Here is a 14,404-nt window from a genome sequence, read left to right as displayed (position 1 = left end):
ATGCTATTTAATTTCAAAATTAATTACCTAGAAATATGTAAAATCTGGCTAGACTAAATATGGTAAAAAATGAACAATAATTGTAGAATAAAAATGTATTTGGCTTTTGTTTGAAATGTTATTGTTTAAATCTATATTGTTTTTTGTTAGAAAGATATCACATACGAGTAAATTTAGGATATTCTATATCATAGGTGATAGAGAAGACTATTAAGCAAAGGATTATATTCACTCGATACTACGAGAAGAGAAGACTTACGGGACTGATGTAGCGATGGTCTGAGGCCCATATGGGGTAAGAATAGTTTCTAAAGAATTTTTTTTGGATTTCTAGATTCGTTTTGTAAATAAATATTTTTCTATGAGGATCAATAAATTTAACATTTCATAAAAAAAAAATTTAGAATATTTTTTTTAATCTCAAATTAGTGGTCTAACATGAACTTTTCATGGTAGATAAAATAGTAACTATCCAGAGTTAAGGTAATGATAGCTACTCAAAAAAATAAAAAATCTTTTTGTTATCCAGATTATCCTTCCTGTTTTATTATAAACATTTTGGATAGTGCTTTATAATATCCAATTTACCAGTTTTCATCAATATATATCATGGTATTTCTCATCCTGGTTTCTGATATGAACAAGCTTGCAAGTCATTGGCAAATAATGTATTCTCTCGTATATAAAACTTGTGAAATAAAAAAACAAATTCCAAGTAAATAGGCAAGATTGGTTATTTTATCCCAATGGTGAGACGGCATTACCATATTGATGTTATATTGTACTGTTTCTTTCATATATACTTGTGAATTATGTCCCCATGTAAATAATACTACTTTGATCTATTATTTTTAAAAAAGTCTTTTCAAATTATGTTTCCACACCTTCAAAAGTTACTATATGAATGGATAAATTCAAGAAAATATATAATTATAATGTGTCGGCATGTTGATTGACTAGCTACGACTACGACCACTACAATTTACAAAAGATGAAACTATCATATCAACCAATTAATGGTAATTCAATGGTTAGCATCTGAGTTATTTGGTCTATCAGAGCGATTACAAATTCAATACTATTTTATAATTTATATCATGGATAATTTTTGAGAAACAGATAAATATAATAGATATTATTCATGTTAATACCTAGTTTTCTTGTGGCTTCTAAAGATTAGTCGGAATTTAATTCAAAAGTTTTTGTCAAAGAGAGTTCCCATTCATCATTTTAGGTTAAAAACATATAATCGGTTATAGTAGATGGACAATTTAATATTTAACTACTTACATTTACATTTAAAATAACTAACTTAAAGAAAAAAAAATAATGTTAAATTAAGCGACTTATATTTCATGGCTGATATTTTAATTATTTATCAATACTAGATTTTTTAACCGCGCTACGCGCGGATAAGATATTATATATTTTTCAATTCTAAAAAATAATATAAAATATTGTATTATATCATTTAAAGAATATAAAATAAAACTACATAACATAAATATATTTTTAAATTTTTATTTGTGAGAATCATTATGTTGTTTGATTGTTGTACTTGATTCACATATTTGCATAGATATTTGTGATAGATGAATAACTATATTTTTATTATCAGTAAATAATATATATTTATTATATAATATAAGAAAAATAAAATTATTTACTTTTTAAACAAACTTGTTTCATATTGGAGACTCGGTTATAGACATATCATATTCGAAGGAGACATTTTTACAGTTATCAATCTTCGTCAAGAAACAAAACTAAATATAAAAACAATATCTCATACGATCTCTTTGTGGAATAACTGCTCTGAAGAAATTGAATATATTCATCAAAAATGACTGGAAATGGATGTACATATGTGTTATCTAATTCAGTTTTACAAAGTACTATTCATAGTTTATATATCATTTATGTTCATCCTATTTTTTTTGTCCATCATTTCTTAAACATCTTGAAATAACCGATGCTAATTAATAATAAACTTTTGGCTGGCAAAAACAAAATCAAATTTGTCTAATTATCGCTCAGTTTGTCTAACTGATATATGTATTTCTCAATTCTATTAAATAATGTATAATATTATATTACATTATTTAAAGAATATAAAATAAGACTACATAACATAAATATATTTTTTAAATTTTTTTTATGAAAATTATTATGTTGTTTGATTGTTGTACTTGATTCACATATTTGCATAGTTATTTGTGATAGATGAATAACTATATTTTTATTATCAGTAAATAATATATATTTATTATATAATATAAGAAAAATGAAATTATTTACTAGTTAAAAAACCTTGTCTCATGTTGCGGACTCGGTTATAGACATCATATTCGAAAGAGACATTTTTACTGTTATCAATCTTCTTAACAGTCAAGAAATATATATGAATATCAAAACAATATCTTATACGATTTCTTTGTGGAATAACTGTTCTGAACAAATTGAATTTAGGCTTCAAAAAGGACTGAAAATGGATGTGCAGATGTGTTATGTAAGTCAGCTTTACAAAGTACTATTCATAGTTCATATCATTTATGTCCATCCTATTTTTTTGTACATTCTTTCTTAAACATCTTGAAATAACTGATGCTAATTAATAATAAACTTTTGGCTCTTAAGATTTTTTCCATATTATACTTCTATTTCTTTCACAGAATTGATATATATATATATATATATATGTCATAAAAATTCTCATCAAATCAGTTTTACATATTTATTATTTTTTAATGAAAATGCACTTTTTAAATAATTTAATTTAAAATAAAATTATATATTAATTTACTGTATTCTGACAATTTGATTGATTTAATTAATTTTCTTTGGTAGATAAATTAAAAAATTTCATATGAATCGGAGAAAGCAAGCTTATGTTGTTATATTATATCTATTTATGTATATAGAATCTATATATAATGCTAGTGTAATAAAGAAAGAACATTATTTTTTTTGTAACTTCAAAAAGATACATTATTACAATCTGAAATTAATCAAAATTGAATAAAATGGTAACTAAATATTTGTAAATCTAATTGTTTTTTTTATCTTGTTTAATTGGATTCTCATGAAAATAAATCGATAAGTCAAACAAATATTTCAAAATTTGTTGTGTTATTGTTTTGTCTATAAATTAAAAATTATTGAATTGATATATTTAATTATTGCACCTTTAAATAATATTTTATTAAGAAATTAGAGAACTATGTTTTGAGTGGTTTTGCCAAAATTATACAAAAATCTATGCTTTTTCATATTTGTCACGAAAATTTATATGTTAAACTTACTTTTACAAAATTCTTAACTTTGTCACGAAAACAAAAATCTATGTTTTTTCATATTTATCAATGTTCTCACACTTTCAAAGAATATATTAGCTTAATCACTTACTTATTTTTTTTACAAAACAAAGTATCGGAGTTTTGAAAGTCGAATTCATATTATTGTAATTGTACATAAGAGTTTGTGATTACATACTTAGTGATTCTTGTATATGTGTCCAAGAAAGTTTTAATGGCTTGGTGGTAACTGTCATGTATTTATGTCATACTAACCCGGATTTGATCCTTTTCTTCGCATTGTTTTTTCATTTTTTACGAAAAAATAAATGAGAGAACGTCGCAATTTCGGACTCTCTGATTGGTTGATTTTCCTATCCTACGTGGAAACTCTCTCCATGGCTTATATCCCCTTTTAGTATTGTATTGATCATAATTACTTTGTAAAATATATTGAATCAGACATCAGTGTGCAACTTTCTATTCTTTTTTCTTTTTTTGCAACTTTCTATTCTATTTCTCAATTTATCAGATTTATTGTAATAATATTTTCATAAAATAATAATGTAAATATAAATGTACCATAAACACATGAAGTTATACATATTAACGTATATTTTTAAGATTAGTAATAACTAATCTATTATTCAAAGTTAAACTGATACTTACATTATAAAGAGAATGCAGCTGTAGTTTCACTTGTATTCTTTACTTTATCTTATCAAAAAGATAAGAAAATCCAAAACACATAACAACTTAGACGTAATATGCTTTTTCTTAGATTCTTCGTCATTAAGCTAAGCCATCGTCTTCGTCAAGACCCACACACCATTTTCTCTCCGTAAGTCTAATTTGAAAGCTGAATACAAACTCCAAATCTTCGTTTCTTTAGGTATATAACTTTAACATACAAAAAAATGAAAGAAATTCTACTATGACGACCGAAGAGAAGAAAACATACATGTCATAGCTTAATAATTGTTTAATTATAGCTTATATATTTTCGTAACCTATTTTTTACTGAAAAAGAAGACATCTAGTCTTTTATCTTTTATATAGTTTAATATGTTGTTCTTATAGCATTGATCCATAACACTATGACATCCTTACATCCGTTGCTGATGATAACTGCAAGTTATTAATCGAAATACAAATGAAATATACACTAATCCTACAATGAAAATGTGAAACTAATATCCTGTCTCTACACTTAAAGAGTAGTGCCAAGCAGCTAAGAGATTAGAAGATGAGAGTTGTGTAACAAAAAAGGATAAAAGTAATAAAAAGCAATATCGAAACAAAAGGTTTAAAAGAACTTAAAAACAAATAAAATAGTAATACCTTATATCCAGAGTGCTAGTGGACAAGCATTGCAAATAATCTCTAGATTCACTCTAATTATAACATTTTAATTTTTAAATACTTGGCGCTTCTTAAGTGGACAAACTAACCCTAAATGGGTCCCATGTGCACTTACTAATTTTTCTCTATATATAGCCACACATGGTTCATGTGACACTTCCCCTCCCTCTCTTGCTTTCATTCTTCTCATACTTACAAAATTGATCATACCAATAACCGGTTTAGTACTATACCGGATATATATTTTTCCACTAAAAGAAATGTCCTCAACCAGTTTAGAGCCGGTTCATATCTGCTTTGATGATGCTACCATAACCGGAGATGAAATCACAGAAATTTTGGCATTTCTTCAATCAGATACGTCGGACAACCCGAGCGGTTCAAACGAGTTGGAAGCACCGGTTGATGAGAGGAAGAGAAAGCGAACGATGTCAAACCGGGAATCAGCAAAGAGATCAAGGTTAAGAAAGAAGAGACGTTTTGAGGACTTAACCGAAGAGGTAAACCGGCTGAAGTCTAAGAATCAGGAGCTTGTTAACCAGCTGGCTAATGTGTTGAGCTGTGGTAATGCCATATCAAAGGAGAATAACCGATTGAAAACTGAATCGGTTTGCCTTGAGATCAGGCTTCTAGAGTTGTACCGTTTTTTAGTAGCCATGCAATCGCCAATCTCAACGAGGTTAAATTACATTTCAAAGCTTATGATTTAAGTTAAAAACAAAATCAAAATTGAGATTGAGCATTTGTAAAGAGGTTTAACGATTTTACTAAGAAGTTTTACGCTTCGGCTAAAAGATACATGTGTATATGTGAATGTTTATGTGTAATCTATATGTGAAACTTATTTTATCATTCTATCAAGTATGGATATAGTGCTTGTGAAATTTGATTCCCTTTACGTTAGTACAATATAAATATAAACCGTTTTAACCCGAAACAAGAACGGTTTAAAACTTCAAACTGAATTACATTCTCAAGTTCGAAATAGCAACAAACATGTTCAATTTCACCACTATATAGCCGCCAAAATCGTTTGAACACCATCTATATATAATTGCTTTGTTCTATTTGTCTATTTTGATCATAAGTAGGCAATACTTTGATCTTCATATATTCTTGTTCAATATTGCGATTAAGATGAATAATTAGATGTGTTAGAAAGTTTGATGTACTGTCCATATATAGAAATGGGCGTAATGTATCTTTTTTTTTGGGTTAAGTATGTGAATTTGCATTAAGTGAATAATGAAGCATAGAGATACAATCAGATCTGAAGGAACAAAACCTAGTGTATCTAATTTGCTAATCAAAGGAGGGGAGCTTTAGAAAGCCACAAAAAAGGTAAAAAAGACTCACTAAAGCTACGAAGGTCTAAGCACAACCCTAAGTTGTGATTAAAGCTTAGCTATTATTCGAATTCGAAGGACAAACATTTAACTTCAGCAGCCCAAAGCAGACTCTTGTTACCGGAACCTGCATCTTGACTTCAAAGAGTGCTTGCTCACGTTCTAGACCATGATCTATAAATCAATATTGACCGCTATTTGGCTACATAGGTACATATCATCGTACTATGAAAAAACAGTCTTGCTTAACGATTTTGTTAATTAATGATAATGTGCACTGACCGACGTCCTCTCACACCACTCGCCAAGCAAGCATCCTCCTCTTTGGTCAAAATTGACACATCAAGTCACGTTGCATACTTGTTTTTATCATGATCCTTTTTTTTGACCGAAGGCTTTCGTGATTTTATTTCCTTCTTGACTGTGGTATAGACTGGTAGTTTATTGGCAGCCATCTGATTCCGTTTTAACCTTGAGCATTTAAACTCAAGCGTCTTAACGAGAAATATTGTGCAAGGGCATGATTAATTCCGGTCTCTTAACCGAGGTTCTTATCTCATGATTTGACATTTTTTTTACACTTTTCGGCTAAGAAACGACTCTTATATTTATTAATTAAGAGACGGTTCTTAGCTTTTCTTAGTTAAAATCTAAGACAAGCTAAGAACCATCTCTTATCCGAAACTAAAAAATTCAATTAAGAGACTGAAATTAATCATGGTCTAATGCTATTAGCACAATGATCAAAATTTAGAAGATAACAACACATGCTTACTTATTTCTTCATACATATATATATATATATGAAGTATATATGTATATATATATATGCATATGCATATATATCTATAAGGATTTTTCCCTAAGTTCACACTCGGAGTTCGAGGTCGAAACTTCAAACTGGCTAGCTCGATTAGGGCTGGGCATATAAACCGAACCCGAAAACCCGAACCGAATCCAATCCGATAAAAATGAATCCGAACCGATCTGAACCCGGCGTAAATACCGAATGGATCTTGTTTTGTGGTATTTCGGGTTATGGGTATTATCCGAACCGAACCCGAATTTAAATGGATATCCGATTGAACCCGAAACATTCAAAACCTCGAAAAGATCTTGTACCAAACATGATCTCAATTCCTAATATGTATCCAAAATACACTAAGAAATATTGAACATCTAAAATACTTATCTATTACATGAAGGTTGGTGGTTCTATTACATGAAGGTTGATGGTTAAAGATGGTCGTTGAATCTTGAAGTATTTAGATTTAGATTTTGTTTTCGTTAAACAATGTTTCTCATTTCATAAGAACTTGATTTTCGTTTTATGCTTTTATTTATTTGGTTTTCTTTTTATCAGTAAATATGTTTATTTTTCGTTTGATTTTGAATGATCATAGTTGATGTTCCTTATTTTTGAATCGATTTTACTTAAGTTTTGGTTACAAAATAGGTACAAATCAGGTATTTTAAAATTGAAAAACCGATTTTACTCATGTTTTAGTTATAAAATAGGTAAAAATCAGGTACTTTTGAACCAAAAAACCGATTGGGACCTGAACCCGAAAGTATATTGGGTTGTACCGGTTCTTTGAAGATTTACTAACCCCGACCCAAACCCGATAGAACCCGAACCGGTCCCGAACCGAACTTTCATATAATCCGAATGGGGCTGATTTTGATAAACCCGAAAAACCGAAACCCGATTGGATAAAACCGAAACCCGATTGGGACCCCGAATGCCCAGGCCTAAGCTCGATGAAGTGCTATATTTACATGTATTTAGAAAAAAATATTTGAGTTTGGCAATGATTATTGGTTTCATTTAGAGAAAGTGTTCCTCCCAAAATCACAAATACTTTTTGGTAGTGTATACTATATGTCGGGGTTTGAATAAAGATCTTGGACCAAAACACACACAATGAAACGTGGGGGCTTTTATTTGTGTGGCTAATTAAGTATAATCATATAAAGGAGATACATGCATGCTTGTACTCCTGATTTTCAGTGTCAAAATGACCCAACACATCAAATTTAAACTATCCCCTATATATCAGTAGGGTTAAGAAAGCAGATTTTTCAACGTCTACATTTTATGTTAATGTTATTTTCATAAGCTTTAGAACTCGAAACCAAAATTATAGTACATAGGCAACAAAACAAGTATTGATTCATATATGTATAATATATCAAAGGAAAAATCATCAAAAAAATCTTGTATGAATCAGTAGATACACAATACATTGTACTGCAACTACCACCATTAAAGAACAAAAATAAGGTGGTGTATCACTGTGTATGAAGAAGGAAAAAGAGATGTGTCATGTGATGGGATCTTCTCGGTGGATATCATATAAAGCTCTTAATAAACTGAACTCAAATAAGTTTTGTCGCTTTTATACGGCCGACATATCTTCGCATAAGTTCTGCATACATCTTTATCTTTTATTAACCCTACAAGTATATATATATACTGAAGATGCTTAAGATGTCGGTCATATATAAAGATAAATTTATCTGACTGAAAGAAGAAGCTATACCAATTCTCTTTCTTTCTCTTAAGATATTTTCATGGATGGTTGGGATTTGACGTACGGTTCATTGCTTGTTGATTCGTAATCTGAGAATGTATCATTTGAAACACTCAAGTCACCTAAAGTATCTCTATTTCACATAATATATTGGTGAGTATCTTGTGGGGGTATGGGAGGTAGAGAAGTTGGAATATCCATAATGTCGCAGTTTACATTTTATGCTGTACATTTATTTGAATGATTGGTTGGATTGTATTTTTGATGCAACATATATAGTTGTAGCAGAGTTGTATTCTGATTATAGTTAAACTAAGTTAAAACATGACTAGTAAATAATTATTATTCAAGTTAAATAAAAAACTAGAATTTATAGTTAAATGAAAACATAAATAGGTAAGTGATAATATTAACTATATATTAAATAAGATCTAAGTATGCTAATATAAGATATGTTGTATCTATAAAACTATGAGTTATCTATCTATTATATTATTTGAGAAATAAATTTGCCGATTTGTCATGTTCTCCATAATTTTAGGCTTATTAATATTTTATGCTTAATTATTAATTTTAATAAATAATAATAGTGACTAAGCTAATAACTTATAATTATCTTCAGAATAATTAAAAATTCTAACAGAAATACCATAGTTAATTTATATTATATTTATTTTATTAATATTAAAATATTATATATATGTTTATATAATATTTGGTTAGTAATATTAAACCGACTCCTTTTTAATATATATATATATATTCACATAAGATAGAATAAATCATATATATTTTAAGATAAATTTTTTAGGACAATCAAAATCACTCACTGTGATAATTTCTAAAACAATATTAGCAAAGAATTTAAAAATACCAATAATATTATTTGTGAAGTGATTTTTCGTTCTCACATTAAAAGTTAGAACGTTTAAAGTTTTATTATCCTTAATAAAAGATTAGATTTGTTATATATAATAACCCATAAATTAAAAACAAATTTCATAAATTTGATAATCATCATTATCTAAAAAGATTCTATATTATGTTATCCGAAATATATTTTACATCATAAACTTTTGAATATTTTAAAAATAAATATAACTCCGTGTATATAGTTTATATATATATATATATATTAATGTTTTCACGTTTATTTTACATAATAAAAAAATTTAATAAATTTTTTTATCGAATATAATTTATTAATATTTAGTTAATTATTAAATATTTCAAAAACGTGAAAATCATTTATTCTAATGGTTTTGAAATGATAATATTTCTGTTTACAAATTTTTGTAAAATTATTAAGCCCACAAGTAGGAGCAAAACACCTAGTACCATATTAATATATGGGAAATTGCACCCTATACACTAGACTTTTACCCTAATTAACCAAATACCCTAAATCCCACAATGTTATATCTTTCTCCATAGACACAAACTAGTCACATCATAGGTATTTTCATATTTTTAGGGTTTTAAACCAATTCACCCTTAATATATTCACATACCATATATATATATGTATGTTCATAAAACATGTCATTAAGTATATTTTGTAACTACTTCATGTTCGTGAGTGTATATATGTACTTAAGTTTCTATAGTATATTAATCTTTTTTAACATAACATAATATATTAATATGTACATAGGCTTTTTTATACATGAATAAGAAAAATATAATCTATGCTATTATTCGAGAAATGAATTTGCTTGCTTATCATGTTTTCCATAGTTTTAGGTAATTTTAAATATTTGTCATGTTATTATAATTTTAATTAATAAATCACCAATTTAAATTTAAACCATTATTTGAACTTTATAAAGTAAGTAGAAATAACGATTATGATAGGGTTCTAAATATTTTATATGATCCAATCTTTGATATAATAGAATCTTTTCAAACTTACTATTTTCTTAATTTGACATAGATACTAGATCATATATTGTAATTTTTTTCTACAATTATGAAATGCATATGTTAAAATAGTTAATATAATGTAATAAAAATGTTAATCTTACATTATCAACCAATCACGAGCTCTATCGACTTTATCAACAAATTAATTTATCAAAGTTATGATAAATTTTAAATATATACCAAAATTATTTACAGAAAATAATATTTACAGATATTGCGGAAAGTCATCTAAAATTATTTATCAAATTAATATTGTCCCGAAATATTGCGGAAAGTCATCTAAAATCATCTACTTGATTGTGTTTTAAAAAGGAAAACAAAAGAGTTACAGATTTCTAGAAAACAAAAAGGCCGTAGAAAATAGCTTGTCTACAACAAAAATCTTGTTGGGCTCACAGGCTGTGAGAAACTAAAAATTTATTAGTTTAATTTTTGGTCAGTAGTATATGTTATTATTTGATTTATAGTTTTTAGAGTCCTTAATCCTATAATCAAAACATTTTATTATTTGAAGAGTACCAAAAATATTATTAATATAAATTCATGAAAGTTTTGGAAGCTCAGACATTTAATTAATATATGAAGAATTGTCTTTCATTTTGTTAAAACAAAAAAATATATAATATAATAGTGTTTCTGAAAACCGGACTGACCAATCAAATTGGTCGTACTTAACTCACCCTTTTTAAATCTAAGTCAAAGCATATAAAATATAAATTTATACAAAAAAATATTTTTAATATTCATATATTTAAATTACTATATATTTATATTATTTTATTATCATTAATATAAATAGCGGAATTTGCCAAAAAAAAACTCAAAACTTGATTCAAATGTAAAAGTATACCCAAACTTCAATCAAATACAAAAGCAACTCAAAAATCTTTTAAAATTACAACCAGTGCCTTTTGATAAAACAAAAAATCAGAATGTATTTTTATAAATATAACCCAGGAAAGTCTTCTCATATAGTAGATCTTAAAAATAAATAATAAATTTTATAAAAACTATTTTGATGGGGAAAATTGAAATCATATAATTATAAACATTTTTAAATGCTATAAATTAAGATCTAGTAAAATTGAATTGTTTTCAACATAGATGAGTGAATGTAGTATGTCATAGTATTTTATAGTTTAGGGTTTGGTAACATATGTTATAGTATTGTTTGTAGTTTTAGGGTTAAATTTTGGAAGCTTAACTTACTTTTTTGGAATTAAATTTTTGATTATATGTATTTAGTTTTGTGTATATTAAAGACTTTTAAAGTTGATTTTAAGTTTGACAAAAAAAATGATTTTAAACTTTATGAAGTGTTTGTTACTACTTAGTTAGTTATTTTGAGTTTATGGTTTAGGTAACTTAAGTCTTTCAATAATTAATGCATTAGAATACTTTATAGAAAGAGTTTCATGAAAGTCTTATGAATCAAAAATATTTAACCTTATTGGAATTTTTGTCTCCCTATATAAAAAAATTTTACATATTATTTCTCTTCCTCTCAAATGGTTACAACAAAAATGTTATGTTTCTCACTCTAAAACTCTCTAACTTCTCTCTAATCTCTTTGAGCTTGAAAACACTAAACTTTATATTAATTTCTCAATTTTATTTCATGTCTTTCTCATCATTTTATTTTGTTTTTACATGTTTTTCATTATCTCATCCTCCACTCTTTTAAAGGTAAATCTATAAATCATATTTCTTCATTTGGTAACATCTTGTTGCTTAAAACTCTTACCTTTTGAAAACTATTTTTTTGTTTTTTTAATGCTCTTACCTTATTTTTGAATTTTTTTTTTCTTTTTGAAGCCATTTGAATGCTTTTGAATATGCAGATTTTTCAGATATAAGTCAGATTTGGAAGACTTAAAAGAAAGTAAGATTTGAAAGACTAACATATAAAGGGAAGTCTTCCTACATATAATGCACCAAAAGACTTACAAGTGTTCTCCCATGTCTCTTTTTTTATAACCGATTTGAGCGTTTTGGTAAATCTTCATGTCTGATTTTTCTTCAGTTGGTAACCTTTTGCTGCTTAAAGCTCTTACCTTTTGAAATCTCTATTTGTTGCTTAAAACTCACACTTTATTTTTGAAATTTTTCTTTGTTTTGAAGTCATTTGAATGCTTTTGGATATGCAATTTTTTTAGATTTGAGTCAAACTTTGGAAGACTTCCCTCAAAAATCTTTTAACATATAATGCACTACAAAATTTCTTGGAAGTCTTTTAACAAACTCTTCTCGCATGTCTCTTTTTCATAATTGATCTGAACATTTTGGTAAGTCTCCATGTCTATTGTTTTTTTCCATTTGGTAATCTCTTGTTACTTAAAACTCTTGCCTTTTTCCTAAATCATGTTCTGAATCGTGTGTTGAAACTGATGAAAGTTTCAAGGTTGAGGAAGCTTGGATGAAGACTTCCTCGAAGTCGTCCACGATGTATTCAAAAACCTGAAACTTGAACATGGGGACTATCAAAGTTTATAATGTGTATGTCAAGTGCAGTCCAAACTTATCTTTGCGGAGGAATGATCTCTAACTCCAAGTATAATAGTTTTATTTATGGTTTATTTTGAGATTTGTATGTGTACTATCTCTTAGTTGTAAATTATTTTGTAAATTTGAAGAGATGTTAAAGAAAAGTTGGTAAATATGTTTATGTGTACAATATTATCTTGTCAAAAGTACTTGACATTATTAAAGTTAAAATCAACTTCAATAGCAAAACACAAATAACACAAATATTTAGTCAAATTCACTAAAACTAAAGGAGAAGACTTCTAAAAAAATCATACTTAAATTCACAAAAAATCAAACATAACATAACTCTTCTGGAAAGTCTTCGGAAGACTTCTGGAGTCTTCGGAAGACTTCTGGGAAGTCTTCTCGGAAGGAAGACTTCCAAAGAAGTCTACTCTACATCAGACTTCTCTCAAAGTCTTACTTTGTAAATAGTGGTTTACTTTTATTTTCAAAAAAATCTTGAAAATACCAGAGAAGATATACCGGAAAGTCTTTTCGGATAATCAAGTTAGTTTTGCTATTGACCGAATTGTGTCAGAAATTTAACTTTCTCTTCAAGACTTACCCGAAAGTCTTCTCTGCAAAAGATTTCCAGAGAAGTTGACTCAGTTGTCGGTATAAGTCTTCTCATTATCGCTGAAAATCATCTTAGGTTACTTTTGCAATTGACAATTAAAACTTAAATATTTAATTTTAACTAGAAGACTTCCTGGAAATCATCCAAATTTTACTCCAAGATTCTGGTCAAACCTTTGGTTACGCCATAAGAGGCAGAAGATTTTCAGAAATCTTCTGGCTGAAACTTTCTGGAAGTATTATGGCTCTTCTTTTGTAACCAAAGGTTTGACCAGAATCTTGGAATAAAAATCTGGATGATTTCCAGGAAGTCTTCCGTCAGAAGACTTCTGGTTAAGATTAAATATTTAAGTTTTATTTGTCAATTGCAAACATAACATAAAATGACTTTCAGCGACAATGATTAAGACTTCCACTGACAGTTGAGACAATTTCCTTGGAAATCTTATGTAGAGAAGACTTCCTAGGAAATATTTTAGAGAAAGTCAAATTTTGAAACAATTCGGTCAATTGAAAAATTAACCCATTTATCTGAGAAGACTTACCGGTAAGTCTTCACGGTTTTTTTGTTAACATAGAAAAGTTAGAAGATTTCCAGAAAAGTTGAAAGACTTAATACATAGAACACTCACTAGGTGATTTCTCACTCGGAACTAGCGCAACCTGCGCAACCTAGAATACATTGCTGCATTTTTCACCACTACGAGAACGAGTTTATCCCAAGACCCGAGATAAACCACCCTTTAAACCCTAATTTTGACCACATGATACGACAACAGAGATTAAACTAGAGGACAATGACACTAAACCGTTCTCATTTTGAACTAAACCCGAGCACCAC

General features: G+C 27.8%; 1 protein-coding gene across 1 annotated transcript; it reads left to right on the top strand.

The window, feature by feature from the left end:
* Positions 1 to 3,442: 3,442 nt before the first annotated feature.
* On the top strand, positions 3,443 to 5,512 carry LOC106362872 (basic leucine zipper 4). Its single transcript, XM_048739895.1, has one exon. It carries the CDS (start codon positions 4,916 to 4,918, stop codon positions 5,363 to 5,365), a length of 450 nt encoding a protein of 149 aa, XP_048595852.1. The 5' UTR covers positions 3,443 to 4,915; the 3' UTR covers positions 5,366 to 5,512.
* Positions 5,513 to 14,404: the final 8,892 nt, after the last annotated feature.

Source organism: Brassica napus, chromosome A9 (genome assembly GCF_020379485.1).
Source record: "Brassica napus cultivar Da-Ae chromosome A9, Da-Ae, whole genome shotgun sequence".
Taxonomy (NCBI): Eukaryota; Viridiplantae; Streptophyta; class Magnoliopsida; order Brassicales; family Brassicaceae; genus Brassica; species Brassica napus.
The sequence above is the reverse complement of the archived record's forward strand: the minus strand, read 5'-3'. Positions and strand labels throughout refer to the sequence as shown.

Excerpts from the sequence above, each read along its gene's own strand:
- LOC106362872 (XM_048739895.1), top strand. The coding sequence starts at position 4,916 with ATGTCCTCAACCAGTTTAGAGCCGGTTCATATCTGCTTTGATGATGCT.